The sequence below is a fragment of the Macaca nemestrina genome, chromosome 14, assembly GCF_043159975.1.
Source record: "Macaca nemestrina isolate mMacNem1 chromosome 14, mMacNem.hap1, whole genome shotgun sequence".
NCBI classification, from domain to species: Eukaryota; Metazoa; Chordata; class Mammalia; order Primates; family Cercopithecidae; genus Macaca; species Macaca nemestrina.
Genome location: NC_092138.1, coordinates 109,471,213 through 109,495,440, shown reverse-complemented (window position 1 = coordinate 109,495,440; position 24,228 = coordinate 109,471,213). Strand labels below are relative to the sequence as shown.

The 24,228-nt window shown below is 44.0% G+C and overlaps 1 protein-coding gene and 1 long non-coding RNA gene across 11 annotated transcripts in view; both read right to left on the bottom strand.

Annotated features, from left to right (window-relative positions):
* LOC105463942 (GTPase activating Rap/RanGAP domain like 3) overlaps positions 1-24,228 on the bottom strand; it is a 172,125-nt gene that overhangs the window by 3,286 nt on the left and 144,611 nt on the right. For all 10 annotated transcript variants that reach the window (XM_011711410.2, XM_011711413.3, XM_011711408.2 and 7 more), the window contains 4 exons: positions 6,569-6,676; positions 4,966-5,084; positions 2,794-2,932; positions 998-1,213 (listed from right to left, as the gene is read on the bottom strand). In XM_011711410.2, coding sequence (XP_011709712.1) covers positions 998-1,213; positions 2,794-2,932; positions 4,966-5,084; positions 6,569-6,676 — 582 coding nt within the window. The remainder of the gene's footprint in view (positions 1-997; positions 1,214-2,793; positions 2,933-4,965; positions 5,085-6,568; positions 6,677-24,228) is intronic.
* LOC139358263 (uncharacterized) lies at positions 12,153-20,408 on the bottom strand. The gene is made up of 2 exons (XR_011613010.1): positions 13,705-20,408; positions 12,153-12,938 (listed from the first exon to the last, which is right to left on the bottom strand). It is a non-coding gene; the product is annotated as an uncharacterized lncRNA (long non-coding RNA).

The window sequence follows — 24,228 nt, the reverse complement described above, 5'->3', positions numbered from 1 at the left end:
TCAGGCCACCTGTCATGCAGATCCCAATCTAAATTTTCAAACCAGTTTTTACTGGTTTATCATGTCACTTTCATTTTTCCTTATTTTGTTTCCACAAATCTGAACAAAAAGGTTTCTAACAGTTTAACCTTTTCACACTTATCAGGGGCTTTATGTTTCTCTGGTGTGGCCTCTCATCTTTTTTTTTTTTTTTTAAAGACAGGGTGTCTCTCTGTCACCCAGGCTGGAGTGCAGTGGTGTCACCATGGCTCCCTGTAGCCTTGACCTCCTGGACTCAATTGATTCTCTTGCCTCAGCTTCTTGAGTAGCTGGGACTATAGGCACATGTCACTATGGCTGACTAATTTTTTTGTATTTTTTGTAGAGATGGGGTTTCACCATTTTACCCAGGCTGGTCTTGAACTCCTGAACTCAAGTGATCTCCTGCCTCAGCCTCTCCCAAAATGCTGGGATAACAGGTGTGAACCCAGTGCCATATTTATACTGAGAGAAAAGAGCTCAACACGTATCTTTCATCTGTTCCATCCACAGACCTGCCCCCACTGTCTAGGGCTGGGAGAAGTAATAAGGGAACTGAACACACACGTGTAAAAACATGGTACATTTCCAGTTTGGGATATACCAACATAAAATATTGCCTGAGGACTGTGGGATATAAATCCTTCTAGACACCTTTCTAGGAAATCATATATAGATTGGTACTTTTATTTTTAAAAATGGTATCAGACTAGACATAGTGTTTTATAAACTGCCCATTTCCCCCCTTCACATGGCTTGGGCAGCTTTCCACACCAATAAATATAGATCAACAACATCACTGTTGGTGGCTACACTATAGTGTATTCCTTGGTATAGATGTATTAGAACTTACTTATAAATCCCTTCTTAAAAGGAAAGTTTCCTTTTAAACTCATTGTTTTTGAGGACAATTCATATCCAAAGATAAAACCAGCTGGTCTGTTCACAGACAGTGGAAACCAGGATTGAGAACCATTACCCAGTAGTTCCCTGCGGGTCCTGCTTGCTATTTCTTTGATCTCCATGCGAGACAGGGACAAGGAGTGCGTGACAGGAATGGCAGCGAGGCCCACACTGATGGGAGTGGGTGGGGTGATGACCTTGGAGACTAAGGGCGACTTCAGAGGTCGCTCGATGCTTCTGCCCACGAGGTTTCTAAGTGGAATCTTGTACAGATTTTTTGATTGAATTTCACCTGAAATGTGATTTCAAAAAGAACATCAGAACTTTAAGAAAAGTTCATATTATTTACAAGAGAGTAATCTCTTGTTCCTTACCATAGCATGAAGGAAGACTTTATGTCAGACACTGATCTGTAATGTCCCACTGGGAGGGCTGGCCGGGAGCACTAATTTGAGGGTGCCTGATGGCTCTGCATTTTCTAAAGCATTTTCATGTGTAAATTAGGTAAAATGCACTCGTGACTGCACAGGAAAAAAGACTAGACAAGAAAAGCAAAAAGCTGCCCTGCTTGGGAAATTCTGTGCTTTCTCTTAACTGTGTGCAGTAAAGACGAGTGATGTGGTAAGAATTTATGAAAAGCGGTGTGTTCAAAGCAATGAGGCAACCACAGCAGAGGCCTCTGGGGTTTGCAGGCAAAGCCAGATAGGGTGAAAGACTGCATGTGCTAAGGAATGTCTAGGCTTGATGACTCTATTCTTTTAGCTATCAAAACCCACTACTGTTAACAGCCCTGAAGGAAAAATAACTGCTGTTGCAAGTTGGAAACTCTATAGCCTTTAACTCCCTTCTTCCCGCTGAAACTTTTTTTTTTTTTTTTTTTTTGAGAGAAGGTCTTGTTCTGTTGCTCAGGCTGGAGTGCAATGATGCAGTCATGCAATCATGACTTACTGCAGCCTTGACCTCCCAGGCTCAAGTGAACCTCCCACCTCAGCCTCCTGAGTAGCTGGGACCACAGGTGCATGCCATGACAGCCAGCTAATTTAATTTTAGTTTTTGTAGAGACAGGGTCTCACTCTGTTGCCCAGGCCAGAGTGCAGAAGTGCAATCCCGGCTCAATGCAGCCTTGACCTCCGGTGCTCAGGTGATCCTCCCAACTCAGCCTCCCAAGTAGCTGGGACTACAGGCACATGTTACCACGCCCAGCTAGTTTTTGTATTTTTTTTTTTTTTTTAGAGACAGGGTTTTGCCGTGTTGCCCAGCTGGTCTTAAACTCCTGGGCTCAAGCGATCCATCTGCCTCAGCCCACCAAAGTGCTGGGATTACACGTGTGAGCCACAGTGCCTAGCCCAGTTTGTTTGTTTATTTATTTATTTTTACAATGGAGTTTCGTTGTTATCACAAGGTTTCTTAAGAACACAACCAATGTATTCAGACTGCAAGAGTTCTTTTTTTTTTTTTTTTAGACGGAGTCTCACTCTGTTGCCCAGGCTGGAGTGCAATGGCACAATCTCGGCTCACGGCAACCTCCACCTCCCAGGTTCAAGCGATTCTCCTGCCTCAGCCTCCCGAGTAGCTGGGATTACAGGTGCCTGCCATCATGACAGGCTAATTTTTGTATTTTTAGTAGAGATGGGGTTTCACCATGTTGGTCAGGCTGGTGTTGAACTCCTAGCCTCAGGTGATCTGCCTGCCTCAGTTTCCCCAAGTGCTGGGATTATAGGCGTGAGCCACCACACTTGGCTGGTTTCTTTTTTTAAATGGCTTTACATAGTAACTTCTTTAAGCAGTAATCACATGTAGATATTAGACAATGAACTAGAGAAATTAGAGTGGATTACAGATATTAATCAAACAGTAAAACTTGGACATCACCTTCCCCCAGGGAAGAAGGAAATACTGGAGTATCTCGGCCCGGGGGTGTCTGAGGAGAATTGCCGGCACTGGCCCCCTTGGAGCTGCCTCCAGATGAGACCTCATTCACAGCTGCAGTTGCTGTGAAGTATATATCCGACTAGAAAGAAAGAGAGAGCATTACCGGGCTGCCTGGTGTTTTGGGCCTTGCATCCACTGGCCCTCCTGCCATCACTGCAAACCCTCCAACTGGTCCCCATCCTTGGAGCATGCAGAGAAGTGCGGGATGCCGGGGCGAGGGATGGAGGGAGCCTTCCGGAGGAAAGCCCAGTGTGGCTAGTTACACTTTTCCGGAGTATTCCACTCCCCGCCACTTTTCCTCATCTATTTGTTGATCCACAATAGAAAATAGTCAATGTTCCACCACACATCTTCTGCAATCACAAACACAGCACACACTTCCCTAACAGGAATCTCAGGCACCTGGAGTGTTAGAATGGGAAAGATCTTAGGGATTCGGTTAGGCCCATTTGGCAGATGGGGAAACGGATTATTCATTCACTGATCCAGCAGATACTCAGGCACACCCGTGATGTGCCGGCGCTGGTGCTGACAGCAGTGGTGTGCTGGATGTGATTCACGAGATCCAATTTTCAGGAATTTTGCAAACTGGCTGTTAAACACACATGATTAGAAATAAAATTATACAAACCTAAATAAACAAAGGCCCTAAATATCCAAATTCAACCATTCCTAATTATTTGACTGTGCTTACTATTACATCTGCTCTGGAGTTATTGACACCAACAGTGTCTGTGGGGCTTGGGGGAGAGATACTGCACCATGGGGGATAACGCACGTCTCCCCAACACCACCTGCAGTGGCGTCTCACTGGAAGCTTGAAATCAATCATGGAGGGACTCTTTACACCATGGAATCCAGCGAGGACTATCAGTTCCACTTTGATTTGTTGTTTTGTTGATTGTCTATACTTACAGTGATGCAGAAAGTACTAGTAATGAACAAGAAATGTGGAAGTGTGTTTAGTCGGGTACAGAAGCTGAAAGAAGTTTCAGTTTAATGACTATAAGTTGTATGAGGTTGAAAAATAGTTTTATAGCAGATTACCTATCAGATTAAAATTGCAAAAAAATGCGTGGATTGAGATATAACTCCAAGTGTAAAATAATGGTTGAAATGCAACTGTAGACTGGCTATGGATATAAGAATTCAGCAAATATTAACAAAAGCATTTTGTAAGAACCAATTGGCTAAGTGGATTTTTATGATAAACAGCATTGTATATTTATTATTTGTAAATTGTAAGCTATTTACAATCAATGAATGTACACACATATAATACATACATGCGCATATGTACACATATCATACATATATGTACATATGTGCACACACATGTTTTCCAGAGCGCTGGGGGACCGAAGCACTGAGCACACCACTGGTGCTATGATAGTGAGTAAGACAGCATGGCCCCTGCTCTCACAGAACCATCAGGGCAGCAGCAAAGATGAACAAATAAGCAGTCACCTACCACCAAATGTGATGGATGTCAGGACCAGGGAAGGGAACAGGGGACACAGCGGGGGAGCCAGCCCAGTCTGGCAGGGCTGGGGAGGACTTTCTGGGCCTGACTCAGGGGAGGGGACTGGAACAAGAAGCCCCAGAGTATGTGCCAGTGACAGAAGACATCTTGGAAGGCGTCTTTGATCCTGCATCCCTCCGTTTTGCCCTAGCTCTTGGTTATGAGGCATGGATTACTCAATGAGCCATGTTTCATAGGCTATGAATTCAAATTGAGGACAGAGGGTGGGAAAGGAAGAAAGATTGCAAGCTCTGACTTTTCTAGACTTGGACTGTCCTCCAGGGCAGCAGTGACGTGAATAACTGACCCAGTCTCTGATCAGGGATATCTCTTTTCAGCCAAGTGCTCCCCAGCGGCCACCAGCACTGACTGACTATTAACAAAGCTGAGGAGTGTTCTGAAAGCCCACAGAAATCACACACGAAAACCCAACAGATCAGTCTGGTTTCAGGCTTTCCATCTCGCGCTGGCATTCTGACACCGGTCTTCATCAGCCTAACTTGACAAGAGGCGGCTTCTGTGCTCACCTGAAATCCCACAGTGCTGGGGCCCGCCAAACCCCTCAGAGAGAAAATCTCAGTCCTACTCACCCTGGAGGCCACGAGCTGCAGCTGTGGCACGACTGCGGTGTGGACCAGGTTCCCGTTCACCACCAGGCGGATCTCCATGGAGTCGGTGGTGAAGGCCAGGAGATACGGGAAAGCACAGACTGCAAGGGAACAGGAGTGTCACCTCCCAGTTGCTAGCTTGGTGGCTGCGGACGGGCTGTGACTGTCTCATAGTCACACTCACTTCTCTAGAAACTTCCATCTCTCATTCCTCTGGCTGCTTTTCTCCTTCCTTCACATGTGCACGTGGCCCTGATCCTAAGGTAGCCTTGGCTCCCAAGATAGCCTCCCCTCGGTTGCCACACTCCGCCTCCCAGGAGGTGCGCACCGTCACCATGCTTGCTGCCATTTTCCCCTATGGAAACCCCATTGCCTCATCTTCCAGTGAGGCAGCTCACCTGCCAAAGTCCTGTGGGGGAGTCCCTTCTGTTGTTCAGATACCAGCCTGACATTCTCTCTGCAGGCCCAGGCCATCCTGCCTGGGACACTTCCCTTTGGTCGCTCTTCAAGGCCCAGCCCTGGAGGAGCCCTCAGTGCTCCTCACTCCTCCCCTGTGCTCCTCCTGCTGCACGTCTGAGCAGGGGCTGCATCTTATTCCTCACCGGCCCTCACAGTGTCCCTCAGGATCAATGGGTTTGCTGAGTTATTTGTTAAGGGCTGGCCCCTCTGCTTGAAGTGATTTGAATGACACACTGGCTTCCAGGTGCTGTGCCTGCCCTGGCTGCCCTGTGGCACACCTCTTTCTTCCTGGCACTTGGTGTCGTTCCCTCCTTCAGGCTCTCTCTGCACTCTTTCCGTGGATGAGCTCATCTGCTCTCCTGGCTTTCCTGGTGACTCTGCCAACCACATCTATGCCTCGGGCCATGACTTTCAAGCCCCTCCAGTAACAGTTCAAAACCTCCCTTTCCTGTCTACCAGATCTAATCTGTCATCAAGTCTGACTGGTCCTCCCAGGATCTTGGATCGGTCCCTCTGTCCTCCTCTGAAAATGCTGTCCTGTGGACCTACTAACACATAGCTTTATTGTGAGGACAAAAGAATGAACTGGAACATTCTTGGCTCTGATCTGACTCCCAAAACGCAATGGCCAGTTGTGGATCTTGAATCACAAACACAAAGCATCACTGCTCACGTCCTGACATTTTAGTGGCAGGCAGGTACCTGAGTTTCTATGAAACATATACCAAAGGTGCTAAAAGCACTGTGCTGCTCCCTGAGGTCAGCCAGCATTTTGAGGCTGGAGACTGTACACTTGAATTTTAGAAAAAGGAAAGTGAGGCCCAGAAATGAACTGAGGTGCTGAAACGATAACCAAGTACTGAAAAATGACATTTAATTGCTCTCAAATGCATACATGCTCAGGCACTGAGAGAAACTAGGAAGAACAGTAGAAGACAATAGTCCCAAAAGGGGAACAAAAAGAAAAAAAAATGACAAAGAAAAAGAACGCTCTGAATACTAATCATATGCATGTAATTTATGGCAATTTCGCAGTAAGCCAGTGATTTGCTTACATAGGATTTGCTTACAACAGTTCAGACATATCTATGAAGGGGGAAAGCGTTATGAGAAAGATTTTTCTTACCAATTGCACAGGGAGCCTGGTTCCAACAGAACTGGAAATCTGACGCAGAGGGTTGAACCAAAAAAGAGCCACCATTAAAGGGGCAAACCTTTTTATAGATGCAACTGTCTGCAATGAAAACAACAGCAACTCATTTTTGTTAGAGACAACACTTAAATGACTGTAATTAAATAAATGAAAAACAGGCAACAAGAATAGTATCCTATCTGCTAGTTCTTTATAAATAGCCAGTATGAATACTGCCAAGATGCTGGATACTTAGGGTCAAAGGCCTAAGTATCTGAACCGTCTAAGCCAGAATAATATTACTACTACAAGTAATAAGAGCTGCTGTTTTGGGAGAATTTACTATGTGCCAGGCACTGAGCTTGAAAGCCATTATCCCATTTAATCTGTAGAAAGTAGAAAGATTATCCCACTTAATCTTCACAAAGTAGATACCATTATTACACTCACTTTACAGATGAGAAAATTGAGGTTAGGAGAGGCGAAGTAGTTTGTCCAAAGTCTCACAAGTACTGTGTGGGGGAAGCAGGGGTTTGGACACAGGTCTGCATGACTGCAGAGCCCGTGTGCTTTATGCCTATGCCCTACTGTCTCCCACACTCGTGAACGGTCAAGAAAGGACACCTGACGGCAGCCCCTGGCTGGAGAATGCCCTCCTGCAAGGCGGATCACACCTTGAGCCTCATTCAGGACAAGGGTGGCGGGAGCCAGATACCCCCCGCAAACATTTTATTATTATTCAAGAGGACTTGAAGCCATATGCTTGTATCCTCTTGCTGAACCTCAACCAGTACTAGATTAAGACAAGGTTCATTCAAGTACATTGTTCCTGGCCTGCTGCAAGCTCTAAACACAGGTCCATGTGGTTCAGACCCTCTTAGAGTGAGAAAGTTCATGGAGAAACAAAGCCCCCATTTATTACAGAAGTTCATCACATTTTAAAAATTTAAATTAAAAAAAATTTTTTTTTAGAGACAGAGTCTTGTTCTGTCACACAGGCTGGAGTGCAGTGGTGTGATTACAGCTGATCGCAGCCTCCCCATCCCAGGCTAAAGTGAGCCTCCTACTTTAAATCCCCCAGTAGCTGGGACTACAGGTGCACACTGGCACATCCAGCTATTTTTTTTTTTTTTTCAGTAGAGACAAGGTCTCGCTATGTTGCCTAGGCTGGTCCAACTCCTGAGCTCAAGCAATCCTCTCGCCTTGGCCTCCCAAACCATCATGTTTTAGCCATGCATTTCTTTCTCAATGAAAGACCGAGTTATTATTATTATTATTATTATTTTTGAGACGGAGTCTTGCTCTGTCGCCCAGACTTGAGTGCAGTGTCTAGATCTCAGCTCACTGCAACCTCCGCCTCCCAGGTTCAAGTGATTCTCCTACCTCAGCCTCCCAAGTAGCTGGGATTACAGGCACCCGCCACCATGCCCAGCTAGTTTTTGCATTTTTAGTAGAGGCAGGGTTTATCCATTTGGCCAGGCTGGTGTTGAACTCCTGAACCCTCAAGTGATCCACCTGCCTCGGCCTCCCAAAGTGCTGGGATTACAGGCGTGAGCCACCGTGCCCGGCCTGAATTTTTATTAACATCATGAAGAATGGATGTTAACAAATATCTGAATGTTAATTATTGACACACAACAACAGGGATGACTCACAGACATAATACTGAGTAAAAAAAAGAAAAGCTAGATATTTGAGTACATACTGTATAATTTCATTCGTTTAAATGTTTAAAGCTGTCTACAGAGGGTAGAGGTAAAGATGGTAGTGTTACTCTGAGAAGATAATGACATGTAAGAACAATATCTTGGATTAGCGTCCCCACCTACATTTTAGAATCACATTTCTAATTTCCAAAAAAAAAAGGAAGAAAACATGATATAATTAACAACTTGATGAGTCAGCAGATACAGAGTTTTGTTGCAATTGGGTCTTGGCTGCATTACTATGTTTACTGCTTGAAAAATAATGAAACCCGGTCGGGCGCAGTGGCTCACGCCTGTAATCCCAGCCAAGGCGGGCGGATCACAAGGTCAGGAGATCGAGACCATCCTGGCTAACACGGTGAAACCCCGTCTCTACTAAAAATACAAAAAACTAGCCGGGTGAGGTAGTGGGCACCTGTAGTCCCAGCTACTCGAGAGGCCGAGGCAGGAGAATGGCATGAACCTGGGAGGTGGAGCTTGCAGTGAGCCAAGATCATGCCACTGCACTCCAGCCTGGGCCATAGAGCAAGACTTCATCTCAAAAAAAAAAAAAAAAAAAGAAAAACAATGAAACTATTTTAAATTATTAAAAATAACAGCTTTACTGAGATCATTTATAGATCACAAAATTCATCCATTAAAAATGCACAATTTGGGCAGGTGTGGTGGCTCTCACCTGTAATCCCAGCACTTTGAGAGGCTGAGGTGGGCAGATCACGAGGTCAGGAGATCGAGACCATCCTGGCCAACATGGTGAAACCCTGTCTCTACTAAAAATACAAAAATTAGCTGGGCGCGGTGGCACGTGCCTTTAATCCCAGCTACTCAGGAGGCTGAGGCAGAAGAATTGCTTGAACCCAGGAGGTGGAGGTTGCAGTGAGCCGAGATCGCGCCACTGTACTCCAGCCAGGCGACAAAGCTAGACTCTGTCTCAAAAAAATACAATAAAAATAAAATAAAATAAAATGTACAATTCAGTGAATTTTAGTATATTTACAGAGTTGTCCAACATCACCATGATCTAATTTTAGAACTCTCATCACCCTAAAATGAAACCTCACTCTCCATTTCTTCCCCCTAGCCCTAGTCAACCACTTATTTGCTTCTGTATCTGTGGATCTGCCTTTTCCGGACATTTCATATAAATGGCATCATACAACACATGGCCTTTTGTGTCTGCACTGAGCATGATGTTTTTGAGGCTCATCCATGTGTCAGTGCATCATTCCTTTTTATGGCCAAATAATATTCCACTGTATGAATAGCCTACGTTTTGTTGATCTACTTACCATTTGATGGGCATTTGGGTTGTTTCTACTTTTTGCTATTGTTAATAAAGATGCTATGAACATTCCTGTACAAGTCTGTGTGGATATATATTCATTTCTCTTGTATAGATTGCTGGTTTTATGTAAGTCACATGATTTTATTTTATTCAGAATGTTATTTACTGTTAAATACTTTGTATCTATATCTACATCTTCATGAGCTTCGTTATTTTTTTCTGTGTTTTGTTGTAGAATATTTGAGGAAAAAAGAAAAACATAAATAAGGAAATTTTAAAAATCATCTGCAACCCTATGTCCCAGAGAGAAATACTAATATATATATATATATATGTATTTTTTTTAATTTTTTTTTTTTTTTTTTGAGACAGAGTCTTGCTCTATCACCCAGGCTGGAGTACAGTGGCGCAATTTTGGCTCACTGCAGCCTATGCCTCTTGGGTTCTGCCTCTTGGGTTCAAGCAATTCTCCTGTTCAGCCTCCTGAGTAGCTGGGTCTACAGGCGTGCCCCACCACACCTGGCTAATTTTTTTGTTTTTGGTAGAGATGAGGTTTCACCATGTTGGCCAGGCTGGTCTCGAACTCCTGACCTCAAGTGATCCACCCGCCTTGGCCTCCCAAAGTGCTGGGATTACAAGTGTGAGCCATCGCACCCGGCCAGTACTGATAGCATTTTGGTACTTCTTCATGTATTTTTATTAAGAATGAATAAGCAAGAGAAATGTCATAAAGAAAAACAGAATTGAACTTCAAAATATAATTTGCTTTCTTCACTATATTGTATATTTTCTTCTATGCATTTTTCTTTTTTTTTTTTTTGAGACGGAGTGTCGCTCTGTCGCCCTGGCTGGAGTGCAGTGGCATGATCTCAGCTCACTGTGAGCTCCGCCTCCCGGGTTTACGCCATTCTCCTGCCTCAGCCTCCCGAGTAGCTGGGACTACAGGCGCCTGCCACCTCGCCCGGCTAGTTTTTTGTATTTTTTAGTAGAGATGGGGTTTCACCGTGTTAGCCAGGATGGTCTCGATCTCCTGACCTCGTGATCCGCCCGTCTCGGCCTCCCAAAGTGCTGGGATTACAGGCTTGGCCACCGCGCCTGGCCTTCTATGCATTTTTCAATAACGTAAGTTTAACTCACTGTATGGCATTTCAGTATCTGAATGTAACAAAACATCTTTACCAGTTTCCTCCTGTTTCCATTTAGTTTCCAAAGCTTTCTGCTTTATAAATGATGTTGTAACAGACAATCAAGAACTCATTCACAGTTTGCTGATTATGCCTTAAAATAATTGCCTGTGAGTACACAGGCTGTGTCCATTTAAAATCACATCCTGCCAACTTCTTCCCCAGAAGGCCGTACCATCTAGACCACTTCTAGCAGTGCAGAGAGAGGTGCCTGAATCCATGACTCTGACAGTCTCAGCCAGTCTGAGTGACCAAATCATTTCAGTGATAATTTGCATATTAAAATTCTCAGTGGGGCACCATTTTTCCCATGCCGTTAAAATAATTGGGAAGCCATTAGAATGAGGTGGTCCCAGTGCTGTGAGTTCCTACATAAGCAAACCAAAACCCAACTTAATGTAAAAGGTCATATTCTAGGAGCCAACCAGAAACCGTCAACTAACCTCTAACCCAGGACTTTCCACTGGAATGATCCAAGTAAAGCTACTGCTCCACTTCAGCAAATCAAATACTTTCTTTGCTTTGCTTCTGCATTCACCCTATAAAAGCCTCTCTTTGTTCCTTCAGGTTTGGAGCTGCCTGATTAATAAATCACTGTCATCTGGGCTCAGTGGCTCACTCCTGTAATCCCAGCACTTTGGGAGGCCAAGGCAGACAGATCACTTGAGGTCAGGAGTTTGAGACCAGCCTGGCCACCATGGTGAAACCCCATCTCCACTAAAAATAGAAAAAAATTAGCCAGGCCTGGTGGTAGGTGCCTGTAATCCTAGCTACTTGGGAGGCTGAGGTGGGAGAATCACTTGAACCTGGGAGGCAGATATTGCAGTGAGCTGAGATCACGCCACTACACTCCAGCCTGGGCTATAAAGTGAGACTCCACCTCAAAAATAAAAAAAATGTGTATATATATATATATATATCACTGCTCAAATAAACTCTTAAAAATTGTAATGGGTCACAATTTATCTTTTAACAATGCTTACTGGGTAACTGCATTTCTTTTTTTGTAAATTATCTGCTCATATCCTTCCCTCATATTTTAACGGGTGCTCATGCTTTTATCTTTTTTTTTTTTTTGAGATGGAGTTTCACTCTTGTCGCCTAGGCTGAAATGCAATGGCATGATCTTGGCTCACCACAACCTCCGCCTCCTGAGTTCAAGTGATTCTCCTGCCTCAGCCTCCTGAGTAGCTGGGATTACAGGCATGGGCCACCATGCCCGGCTAGTTTTTACATTTTTAGTAGAAACGGGGTTTCTCCATGTTGGTCAGGCTGGTCTTGAACTCCCGACCTCAGGTGATCTGCCCGCTCAGCCTCCCAAAGTGTTAGGATTACAGGCGTGAGCCACGGTGCCCAGCCGCCTTTATCTTTTTGATATGTAAGATCTCTTTTCATATTAATGATTCTTTTTTTTTTTTTTTCCCTCTGTTGCCCAGGCTGGAGTAGAGTGGCATGATCTTGGCTCACTGCATCCTGTGTCTCCCCAGTTCAAGCGATTCTCCTGCCTTGGCCTCCTGAGTAGCTGGGATTACAAGCATGTGCCACAATGCCTGGCTAATTTTCTGTATTTTTAGTAGAGACCGGGTTTCACCACGTTGGCCAGAGTGGTCTTGAACTCCTGACCTCAAGTGATCTGTCTGCCTTCATTTCCCAAAGTGCGGGGATTACAGGCGTGAGTCACCGCACCCGGCCTATGCTAATGATATTGGCCCTTTTGGAAACTCACAGATATTTTCTCCAGTTTGCTATTTCTCTTTTAATTTTATGGTTCTTTCTGGCATAGAAATTTTAAGTTTTGTGTAATCAATTATTTCAAACTTTGTTCATGGCTTCTGCATTTTTTTTTTTTTTTTGAGACGGAGTCTGGTTCTTTTGCCCAGGCTGGACTGGTGTGCAATGGCACAGTCTCAGCTCACTGCAACCTCTGCCCCACTGGGTTCAAGCGATTCTCCTGCCTCAGTCTCCCAAGTAGCTGCGATTACAGGCACACGCCACCATGCCTGGCTAATTTTTGTATTTTTAGTAGAGATGGGGGGGGGTCTTACCATGTTGGCCAGTCTGGTCTCAAACTCCTGACCTCAAGTGATCTGCCCACCTTAGCCTCTTAAAGTGCTGGGATTACAGGTGTGAGCCATCGCGCCCGGCTGGCTTCTGCTTCAATGTCGTCCTTAGAAAGGCTCTCTCCACCGCTAAGAGTTGGTACACAGTGGTTCATATTTTCTTTTATAAATTTCAGAAACTGACTTTTTATATTTCACTTTTAATTTATTTAGAACTAAAAACAGAGGCATATATTTACTTTCTCCAAAAGTTTGTCCAATTGTCCCAACGTTATTTTTTAAAAAATTCATCATGTCTCTACAGATTTGAAATGCTACTTTCATCGTGTACATTTTATATATACTTGAGTTTATTTCTGGACTTTATTCTGTTGTATTGAGTGGCTTATCTATTCTTGCACCGGCATCACAGTGTGCTAATTATTGTAGCTTTGCAATAAATTACAATTTTGAAGAAATAACCATCCTTCATGACAAATCTTTTTAAAAATTTTCTGGCAAATCATTCATCTAATCACTCAGCAGATATTTATGGAGTGCCTACTATGTGCCAGGCATAAAGAGAAAAGAATTGGGATTCTGTCTGGAATCACAGTAATTTACTTCATCTGAGGAGAAATATACATCTTTGCAAGATGAAGTCTTCCAATTCAGTAGCATAGTATATTTGTCCATTTGTTCAAACTTTTTCTCAGATTCTGCAGTGATGTTGGATTGTCCTTGTCCCAAAATCCATGCGGGTTGGGACCCTTTTGTGGTGGCTAGTTTTTAAAAAACTATCCAATACCTTCTATACTTACTGACTCAATCAGATTTTCTGCCATTTTTTAGGACAATTTTAGGAATTTATTTTCAACTACAAAATTGTTCCTCTTACCTAGATTTCAAAACTTACCATATTTCATTGAATCTAGGATGTCACTGAATAAAAGATGTACCGTTTTTCTGGCAAAAGTAATAAGATATATCATTTAAAACGTCTCATCAAAAAAAAGAAAGAAAGAAAGAAAGAAAGCTGTCCACTATAATTATAAGATGCATGCTAAATTCAGAGATGTTAAAATGTTAAGAGGCCGGGTGCAGTGACTCATGCCTCTAATCCCAGCACTTTGGGAGGCCAAGGCAGGTGGATCACTTGAGGTTAGGAGTTTGAGACCAGCCTGGCTGACATGGTGAAATCCCGTCTTTACCAAAAATACAAAAATTATCCGGGCATGGTGGTGCGTGCTTGTAATCCCAGCCTACTTGGGAGGCTGAGGCATGAGAATTGCTTGAACCCAGGAAGCAGGGGTTGCAGTGAGCCAAGATCGCGCCACTGCACTCCAGCCTGGGTGACAGAGTGAGACTCTGTCCCTAAAACAAACTAACAAAAAAAAAGATGTCATTGGAGGTTACAGTCATCAGAAGGCTTGACTTGGGTCTGCTTTCAAGATGGCACACTCACATGGTTCTTGGCAGAGGCCTTAGTTCCTCACCACAGGGACCTCTCCCTTGAGCTGCTTGAGTGTCCTCAGGACATGGCAGCTGGCTTCTCCAGAATGAGTGACACAAGAAACAATAAGGCAACTACAATGCCTTTGTTGATCTAGTCTCAGAGGTTGCATACCTTCACTGCTACCATATTCTGTTTGATAGACAGGAATCACTAAGTCCAGCCTGCCTACAAAGGAAGAGGATCTCCACCTCTAGGGAAGAAGTATCAAAGAACTTGCAGACATATTTTAAAACCTCCACAATGGACATTTGTGTTGTTTTCAGTTTTGGGCTAATATAAATAATGCTACTATGAATATTTGGATACAAATCTTTGTGGGGACATACAAATGCTTTTTTTTTTTCCCCCCGAGACAGAGTTTGCTCTGTCACCCAGGCTGGGGTGCAGTGGCACAAGCTTGGCTCACTGCAACCTCTGCCTCCTAGGTTCAAGCAATTCTCCTGCCTCAGCCTCCCGAGTAGCTAGAATTACAGGCATCTGCCACCGCACCTGGCTAATTTTTTTTGTATTTTTAGTAGGACAGGGTTTCACCATGTTGACCAGGCTGGTCTTGAACTCCTGACCTTAGGTGATCCACTTGCCTTGGCCTCCCAAATTGCTGAGATTACAGGTGTGAGCCACCGTGCCTGGACTGTGCTTTCATTTCTTTTGCATCCATTCCTAGAAGTGGAACGGCTGGGCCATATGGCGAGTGAATGTTTAACTTTTTGAAGAACTGTTTTCCAAAGTGATTATACCAATTTACATTTCCACCAGCCGCACATGAGAAAGCCATTTTCTTCACATCCTCACCAACACTGATTACGAGCAATCGTTTTCATTTTAGCCATTTCATAGCTGTGTGATGGTATCTCATTGTAGTCTTTAAAATTTTTTTTTTTTTTTTTTGTAGAGATGGAGTCTCACTATACTGCCCAGGCTAATCTTGAACTCTGGCCTCAAGTGATCCTCCCATCTCAGCCTCCCAAAGTGTTGGGATTACAGGCGTAAGCCACTTTGTCCAGCCCTCATTGTGGTTTTAATTTGCATTGCCCTAATAGCTACTGATATTGAACATCTTTTCATGTGCTTATTTACCATCCACAAATCTTCTTTGATGGAATATCTGATTAAGTGTTTTGCCCTCTTTTTAACTGGGTTATTTTCTTATTATTGAGAGTTCTTTATATTTTCCCTTTACAGTCCTGTATGAGATAGGTGATTTGCAAATATTTTCTCTCTGTGCCTTTTCATTCGCTTGTTTTTCAAAGAGGTTCTTACTTTTAATGAAGTTCAATTTATTAATTTTTTCTTTTATGGATTATACCTTTGGTGCGGTATCTAAGAAATTTTTGCCAATCCAAGCTCATAAATATCTTCTATGCTTTCTTGTAGAAGTTTTTATTAGGCTTTAGGTTTTTCCTGTAGTTTTATGATCCATTTTGAATGAATTTTTAAATATGATGTGAGGAGCCTTTCCTTTTTTTTTTTTTTTGAGACAGGTTCACTCTTGTTGCCCAGGTTGGAGTGCAATGCCGCAATCTCAGCTCATTGCAACCTCCGCCTCCTGGGTTCAAGTGATTCTCCTGCCTCAGCCTCCCAAGTAGCTGGGATTACAGGCATGCGCCACCACGCCTGGCTAATTTTTGTATTTAGTAGAGGCGAGGTTTTACCATGTTGGTCAGGCTGCTCTCGAACTCCTGACCTCAGGTGATCCACCCACCTCAGCCTCCTAAAGTGCTGGGATTACAGGCATGAGCCGCCGCACCCAGCCTTTTTTTTTTTTTGAGACAGAGCCTCACTGGCTGGAGTGCAGTAGCCTGATCTCGACTCACTGCAGTCTCCGCTCCTGGGTTCAGGTGATTCTTGTGCCTTGGTCTCCCAAGTAGCTGGGATTGCAGGTGTGCACCACCATGCCCAGCCAATTTTTTGTGATTTTAGTAGAGACAGGGTTTCACCATGTTGGCCAGACTCAAGTAATCTGCCCACCTCAATCTCCCAAAGTGTTGGGATTACAGGCGTCAGCCATCACGCCCAGCCAGGAATCTTTCTAAACAGCAGCAAAATCAAAGTGGACAATATTTTTATTCACTCTTCCACCAAGAGGGAGACAGATCATGTCTTATCTCTGCAACCTGAAAGACCTCTTTTGTACTTTTAGGCTTTGATCTTCTTTTTTTAGAGACCAGGGTCTCACTATATTGCTCAGGCCGGTCTTGAACTCCTGGCCTCAAGAGATCCTCCCGCCTTAGCCTCTCAAAGTGCTGGGAAAACAAGTGTGAGCCACCGGACCCGGCCGATTTTATCTTTTTAAAAAGGCTGGGTGGGTGACAGTATAACAGCATCTAGGATAAAATCACTGTAAATAATCTTAAACTCAGCCACTCCAAGTTATAGCACCACTCACACATTTAACCTATATTCCTAAGCTGTTGTTTTGGTTCCCAGAGTTCATGTAGGCCACCTGATCTCAACCTAATTCACTAAAACATCCACTCTGATGCTTGTACGCTACAGCAATAGCAATACTTGAGGCTTCTTTTCATTTGCTAGGAAGGTCCCTGGTTCCTCTGGTGGCTTGATCTTACTCACTTTAGAAGTATAATTCTCTGAGACTTGCAATCTATGGAGTATTTGTTTTTTCTTTCTTAGGATTTAGCTTCCCAACAAGAAGTACATTCTCTTTGTTCTAAGAAAGTAGCAAGTTTTGTTTCAGCCTGAATATTTCTTCTCTGGCTTTTGAATGACATTAGGCTCACCAATTTATCTATTAGGTAACATACAACTTTCTATGCATATCCTCAAAGACAGTCTTCAAAATTTAATTCAGCTGTAATTTTGTTCTTCATAATAATGTGGTTATAGCTAGGTAGCCCCTGTATCTTCTGGAGTCCACCCCTGACTCCATGCTTCCACACTGGGAAGTATATTCAAATGTTAAAATTCCCAAAAGGCAATCAACACAGAAGGTTCTCTGCTTGCATTATCTGAGTACAGTTTAAAGTTTGAAGAAAACTAGCAGATCTAATAAAAAGCCAGTTTTGAACTGTTTCATTTTGTGTTTTTGTCTCTTAATTTGATAAACACATTCCAAAGCTATTGCCACCAGTCTATGCAAAAACAAGTATGTTGTTCCTTAGTGTGTCTCAACATTCAGGTAAACATATATTGCACTATGTAGAGCTAAAATTTACAAAGTAAGACCCAGGGAAACTTAAGGGGTCCCAGAGTTCTTACATAATTTTAATTTACCAGCATAAAAACTACTATTGTCCCTAAAAAATATTGTGTACAAACCAGGTATCATTATGTGGACCACTGTTTTAGAAATACAGATTAAGAATACATAGTAGACTAAAAACATATTATCTCCTATAGGAAACACTTCTCATATCCCCAGCCCCACAAACACCCATATTCTCCTACACATCTCCTATAGCACAGAGCACATTGCACCAATTTGTTTATGTGTCAAGAATCCTGGGATGGGGATGGGCAAGGATAGTGTCTTCCTCCTCTAAAATAATACCTGATATATTGTACTTCATTTATATATTCTGAATAAATGAGTGAATGCTTTGAAGAAAAATGAATGAATGAATGAATGAATGTGAGGTATGGATGAAAGTTTTTGGTTAGCCGGCCGTGGTGGCATGAGCCTGTAATCCCAGCTACTCAGGAGGCTGAGGCAGGAGAATCTTTTGGACCCAGGAAGTGGAGGTTTCCGTGAGCCAAAATCGCACCACTGCACTTCAGCCTGGGCAACAAGAGCTAAACTCCGTCTCGAAAAAAAAAAGATTTTTTTGCATATGTCTATCCAATTATTCTGGTATCATTTGTTAAAAGAGACTCTCTGCCATTGAATTGCCTTTGCACCTTTGTCAAAAATCAATTTACCAAATACGTCTAAATCTATTTCTGGATCCTTTATTCTGTTCAATTGACAAATTCGTTTATGTAATTATATGTGATAACAAAATATATAACACATTATAATGATACAATGTTATTATGTTACTCACTTGATTAAAAAACATTTAAAATATCTTTGTTATGATGAAATAAAAAACTATGACATTGAAAATCTTGAATAAAGTCTTATGACACTTTTTCTGTAATAGCATTTTATATTCTACATAAAATTTGCCTTGAACCAAGGCACAGCTAGCAGGTAAATAGATGGGGAATGTATCCCTCAATCTTCAGCCTCTTCCTCAGAACAAGACTGGTGAGCTGCTCCTGTTGTCACCCAACACTGTGACGCACACAGCCTGCACCAGCTCCTTCCGTGCTTCCCACAGAATCAGGGCACACCTTCCCCTGTCTCCAGGAGTCTCTGGAAGTCACATAGGAATTTCCTATGTGAAGGAAGGCAGGGGGAGGCAGAGGCTGGCTTGGGGAAGGGGGTCCTCACTAGGGAAGTGAGAGGATCGCATTAGGGTTTTAGGAAGCTGACTCCAGCAGCAGTGCAGAGGGGAGAGATGGGTTGCTCTAAGACGGAGCCAAATTCCAAGAAATTCTGTGTGTGGTATACTGACCAGGTGAGGAGTGACTGGTCCATAAAAGATAGGCCATTTGGAATGAATCTGAGCTGTGTGGAAAGACAGCTTGGAGATGGGGAGTAAAGGAAGGGAGAAGTCGATTGTGCCAACTGTGTCTCTGGCTTGGCTGATGGGTGGAGGGTGATGCCCTTGCACTGGGGTGGGGCACATCAGAGCAGGAGCACGTGTGAGGAGGAAAGATCTTGAGTTCAGGGTGGACAGGCTGAGTCCGAGATGCCCTTGAGCTGCTGAAGTGGGCTGTATAGTAAGGAGTGCAATGCACTGGTACAGAGTTCAGCAGTGGGTCTGGACTGGAGAGAGCTGGGAGTCAGCAGCAGCACATTGGCGATCAAGCGTGCAGGGAAGAACGAGCATGCCAGATAGAAAGGCGAGGACAGGGCCCTCTGGAATGCTGGCGTTTAAGGGATGACTGGAGAAGAGACTGTGAAAGGCACAGCACTGAAACAAGATAGCCAGAGGGGCAGAAAGAAAGCAAGAGGTTGGGACAGAAGCTGGGAGAGAAGGAAGTCTGAAAAGGATAGTAGACAGCAAAGTCAGAAAGGTGGGGACAGAAAAGTCTCCTTGGGTAGATCTGCCTCTGATACGACTCTCTGACACAGGGCACAGGTTTGGCTCAGTCCAGCAAAGTTTATGGACACCAGCACTGTGCCAGCCGGGTCCTGTGGTCCGGGCCAGAGAGCTGGGCCATGGTCTGGCCTTCTGGGTGTTTGTGGTTCACTGAAGGGGGCTGTCCCCTTTTCTTTTCATGCCATCTGCTTCCTTGTTCCCTTCTCTCTGGGCAGCACACTTTCAACAGCATCCTGTCATACGGAATCCTGTACAGTGTAACAGTTCTTTTCTTAAACTCCTGATATCTCCCACTTCCGTGGGAGAGAGAGGTGTGGAAGCTGGAGCTTCAGATCAAGGCCTGTGCTGCAGGGCAGGAACAGGGGAGGTGACAGCGCCATCGGAAGCTCCAGGAACAAGCACCTCTCCCACCATGTCTAATCTTTTTGGAACGTCCTGGCCCATCGGGGCTTAGGGACTCCTTTGATGTGACCACTGTGCCTTGTAAAACAGTTATCTTAGTGTCTTACAGTTGTGTATCTGACACAGTGAATTAAGACAAAAAGCTAACCACAGTCAAGGGAGCCCTTACTTCCCGAGAGAACAAACGCTCCAGAGAGGACACCTTGGGCACCACGGCCACGGCCGCCTGTGGCTCTGATGCTGTCAGGTGTGGCCAATCCTCCCTCTTCCCACTGTGTCCTGATGGCTTCCACGGATGCAGGGACTTGCTCCAGCAATTCTCCCCCTTTCCCTGGCACCACTAGTCCTCCCTTCCCTATTGGAGCTTCCCCCATGGCCTTACAAACTTACTATTTATCCCACACTTCAGAAAAACAAAAAGACCCTTTGAACGCCCTTCCTGTAGCTATTACACCACGTCTCTTTTTCCCTTAAAGTGAGTCTCTGAACAATCATCTGTGCTCCCAGTCTTTCTCTTCTCCCACTGCCTCGCAACCCCTGTGAACAAGTGTCCCGTCCCCCCTGCTTTCCAGAGACACTCGCTCTTGTCTTACAACTGACCTCCACCTCGCTGGGTCCAAGGGTCCCTCTCAGACAGGCATTGCCGGCTCTGGTGGGGGCACAGGTGAGGATGCCCTCCTTCCTGCGGGCTCCTGGTAATCCCTGCCTTTCCGGGCACTCCTCAGTGTACTTTGCTGGTGCCTCTGTCTCTCCCTTCCCCTTGGTAATGTCTTTAGTTTCATGACTTTAAACATCATTTATACGCTAATGAAAGAGCTCCAGGCACAGCTGTTTCTTGAGAGCCTTGGACTTGCACATCCAGGTCACTGGGCATCTCCACAGGGGTACGGGAAGGCATTGACGGGTCCAGGCTGAACTCTTGAGCTTTTCCTCAAACTTGCTCTTGGCCGAGCTTTCCTCATTCAGGAAGCCGTCTTCTCCATTCTGCCAGCTGCTCAGGCTCCAAATTGCAGAGTCTTCCTTTTTTTTCTGTCTTCCTCTCACATCCCAAATTTGATTCATCAGCAAATTAGCTTGTTTTTTTTTTTTTTTTTTTTAACTGAACACCATTTAATAAAGAACCAGTAGTGTAAACAGGAAAGCTGCACGAAGATACCATGTTGCCGTGGAAGGCTGGTGCTTGCTGCTGGGAAGCTGAAGGCAGGGGAAGCAGCAGATTGGAGGGACGAGTACTAGATCTTAGTTCTTACATTTGAAATTTTTTTTTATTTTTTATTTTTTTTTTGACAGTCTTGCTCTGTCACCCAGGCTGGAGTGCAGTGGTGCAATCTCGGCTCACAGCAACCTCCACCTTCTGGGCTCAAGTGATTCTCCTGCCTCAGACACTCCAGTAGCTAGGACTACAAGCGCGCACCACCACTCCTGGCTGATTTTTGTATTTTTAGTAGAGACAGGGTTTCCACCTTGTTGGCTAGGCTGGTTTTGAACTCCTGACCTCAAATGATCTGCCCACCTTGGCCTCTCAAAGTGCTGGGATTACAGGCATGAGCACTGCGCTTGGTCCTTATATTTGAAATGTATTTCGGGGTGGGCGCTCACGCCTGTAATCCCAGCACTTTGGGAGGCTGAGGCAGGTAGATCACCTGAGGTCAGGACAAAATTGGCCGGGTGTGGTGATGCGTGCCTGTAATACAAAAATTGGCCGGGTGTGGTGACATGTGCCTGTAATACAAAAATTGGCCGGGTGTGGTGACACGTGCCTGTAATCCCAGCTACTCAGGAGGCTGAGACAGGAAAATCGCTTGAACTCGGGAGGCAGAGGTTGCAGTGAGCCAAGATTGCGCCACTGCACTCCAGCCTGGGCGACAGAGCTAGACTCTATCTGGAAAAAAAAAAAAAGAAAGAAATGCATTTCAGACCTGACCTTGTCAGCATCTCCACTGCTGTAGTTCTGGTCCTGCTGCTGTCCTCTCATCAGACATACGCAGTCGCCTTCTCCCCGGTCTCCCTGCCCCTACCCCTTCAGCAAATTCCCCACAGCAGCCAGAATGCTCCTCTTCAACCTTGTGGATCCTGTTGCCTCTTTGTTATTCAGGAGGCTGAGGCAGGAGAAACGCTTGAACCTGGGAGGCGGAGGTTGCAGTGAGCCGAGATCATGCCACTACACTCCAGCCTGGGCAACAAGAGTGAAACTCCACCTCAAAAAAAAAAAAGGAAGAAAGTCTATGAAGGTTAAAAAACTGAGTTCTGAATAAATACTCTGATGATTCTGGAATAAATAGTGGAAAAATAAAATCTTGTCATGTCAGGCAATGTATTATGGGCTTTACTGGTATCATCCTGCTTAGTCCTCACAACAGTTGTGAGAAGCAGGTTTTGTATTCTTACTATTACTTATCTGGAAGTGAAGACTTAGTGAGGTTAAATATGATCGCATCAAAAACAAGGGGCACTTAGGCGAGCTTTTCTAGTTTTCCTGGCATGATTACCTTTAAAGCATCATGAGTAAACAAAAGAGTTCACCCTTAGCACTGAAATTACTTGCATTAAAGGTGAATGATTACTGGTTGCTAAGGGCAGAGCCAAGTTTTCTTTTTCTTTGTCTTTTTAAACAGTTAAAGATGGACTCTGGTAATAAAAATAGAGTTTTAATTATTTAAAAAACCCAACATTAGTAGCATATTGAACTATTTATACTATTTTTCCCCTAAAGTTTACTATGTGAATATATTTTTTCAAATAACACGTAACTGAAAGTTGCAATCTCCATTGTAAAATATTGTCAACTTTAACATATCTGAGATAAAAATTCCTCCACTTAAAATTTATTTTTAATTTTGCTTTGTTTTTTAATACAGAAAAAAACTTCAATGATACAAATCAGTTTCAAATTTTGGGGAGAGCATTATCATTCTACAGCACCTTGTTGAAAAGGGCCTTTATTGTTCAGGCATCTGTGATCAAGTCAAGAACACAGACTAAACAGGCAAATTTCACATGTGCTGTGTGTGTAGGAATGAGTTAGAGAAGTGACCTGGATGACCGTGGGGAGAGACAACTGGTTTTATTGGGGTTGTTCACCAGATGCCTCCCAATGTCTTGGGAAAAAGAAATATAGAAAACAAAAGCCAGATTTCCGACCCAAAGAAATGGGAGGAAGTGGCATGGTTTGGGGAAGACTGAGGCTATGGGAACCTCTGAGGTTACCAGGGCCTTGACCTTGGGATGTAAAGATACAGAGATGTCAAGATACTTCTGATGTAGTGGATCTATGAAAACAGACACACACTGATCCCATCCTGAGACGAAGTCAGAGCCTGAAGCCAGAAGATGAGTAAAGCCATGGGAAATGGAACTCCCGAGGAAGGGCTCTGTGAGACCCAGATGCAGCAGCCACTGAGTGAGAAGCCCGGCCTGTTCCAGTCAGCACTGACAAGTCTGGCACAGAGCCCACGGCATCCACATTTGTTTCCATGCCCTCTTTTTGTTTGGGATTAATTCTCCCTCTCTAAAAACCTGCTCTATTTTTGTTCTTAACTTCTCTTCCACCTAAAATCCCTTCCAGCCTTTCACACGGTTAAAGGATTAAAAAAATCCAAATCAGTTTTTAAAACATTCTGCCACAAGTTATTCTCATAGATGTCTCAATAAAGTGAAAAGAGCATACTTTAAAAAGATGAATTTCTTACAGAAGTGACTTCTACCACGCAGTCCCAACCCCTCCTTGTCCCCATAAATCTGGAGACGCAGGGCACCGGCAGCAGTGGCGGCCTGGCCCACGGGGTGTGGGAGAGTGGCCCATTCCTGCTGCCTTAATGGGGCCCTTCTCATCACATGGGCCATTAAAGACCTGCTGTTCTGAGGAGGGTGCACAGCTCTGTGCATAAAATGTCCCCAAAGAGCAATTATTGTTGAAGAGGTTCAATCACCTTCTCCTAACTTATTCCCCATAAATCTCTAATTTTGAAAGATGATGTTTATAAAACAACCTTCTCTACTAATAATTAGCTTTCTTATATTTATTAATCAAAGATTAATCAAAACATCTGACCCAGCATCGTCACTCTAAATTGATAAAATCCTAGGCTGAAAAACATGTTTTATGTCTTGTTAGACTGGGCAGCTTTATCCAGGAAAATAGCTTACTTCTTTTCTTTTAGCCTTAAAAAATCCTTTTTATGAAAATGTATTATAATATTAGCTTTTGAAATGCTGAACATCCTTAAAGATACTATTTGATACCTTCGGTCTGCCCAACACCTACTCTGCCACCTAATCCAAACTAACCCAATTGAGGCCAGATACCCTGGGTTGAGGCTGATTTCATTAATACCTGAGAAACAGCAAAATATAGAATAGTGACAGTGGTTAGTTAAAATTGTGGGTGCTGGAGTCAAGACAGCACCAGATGCAA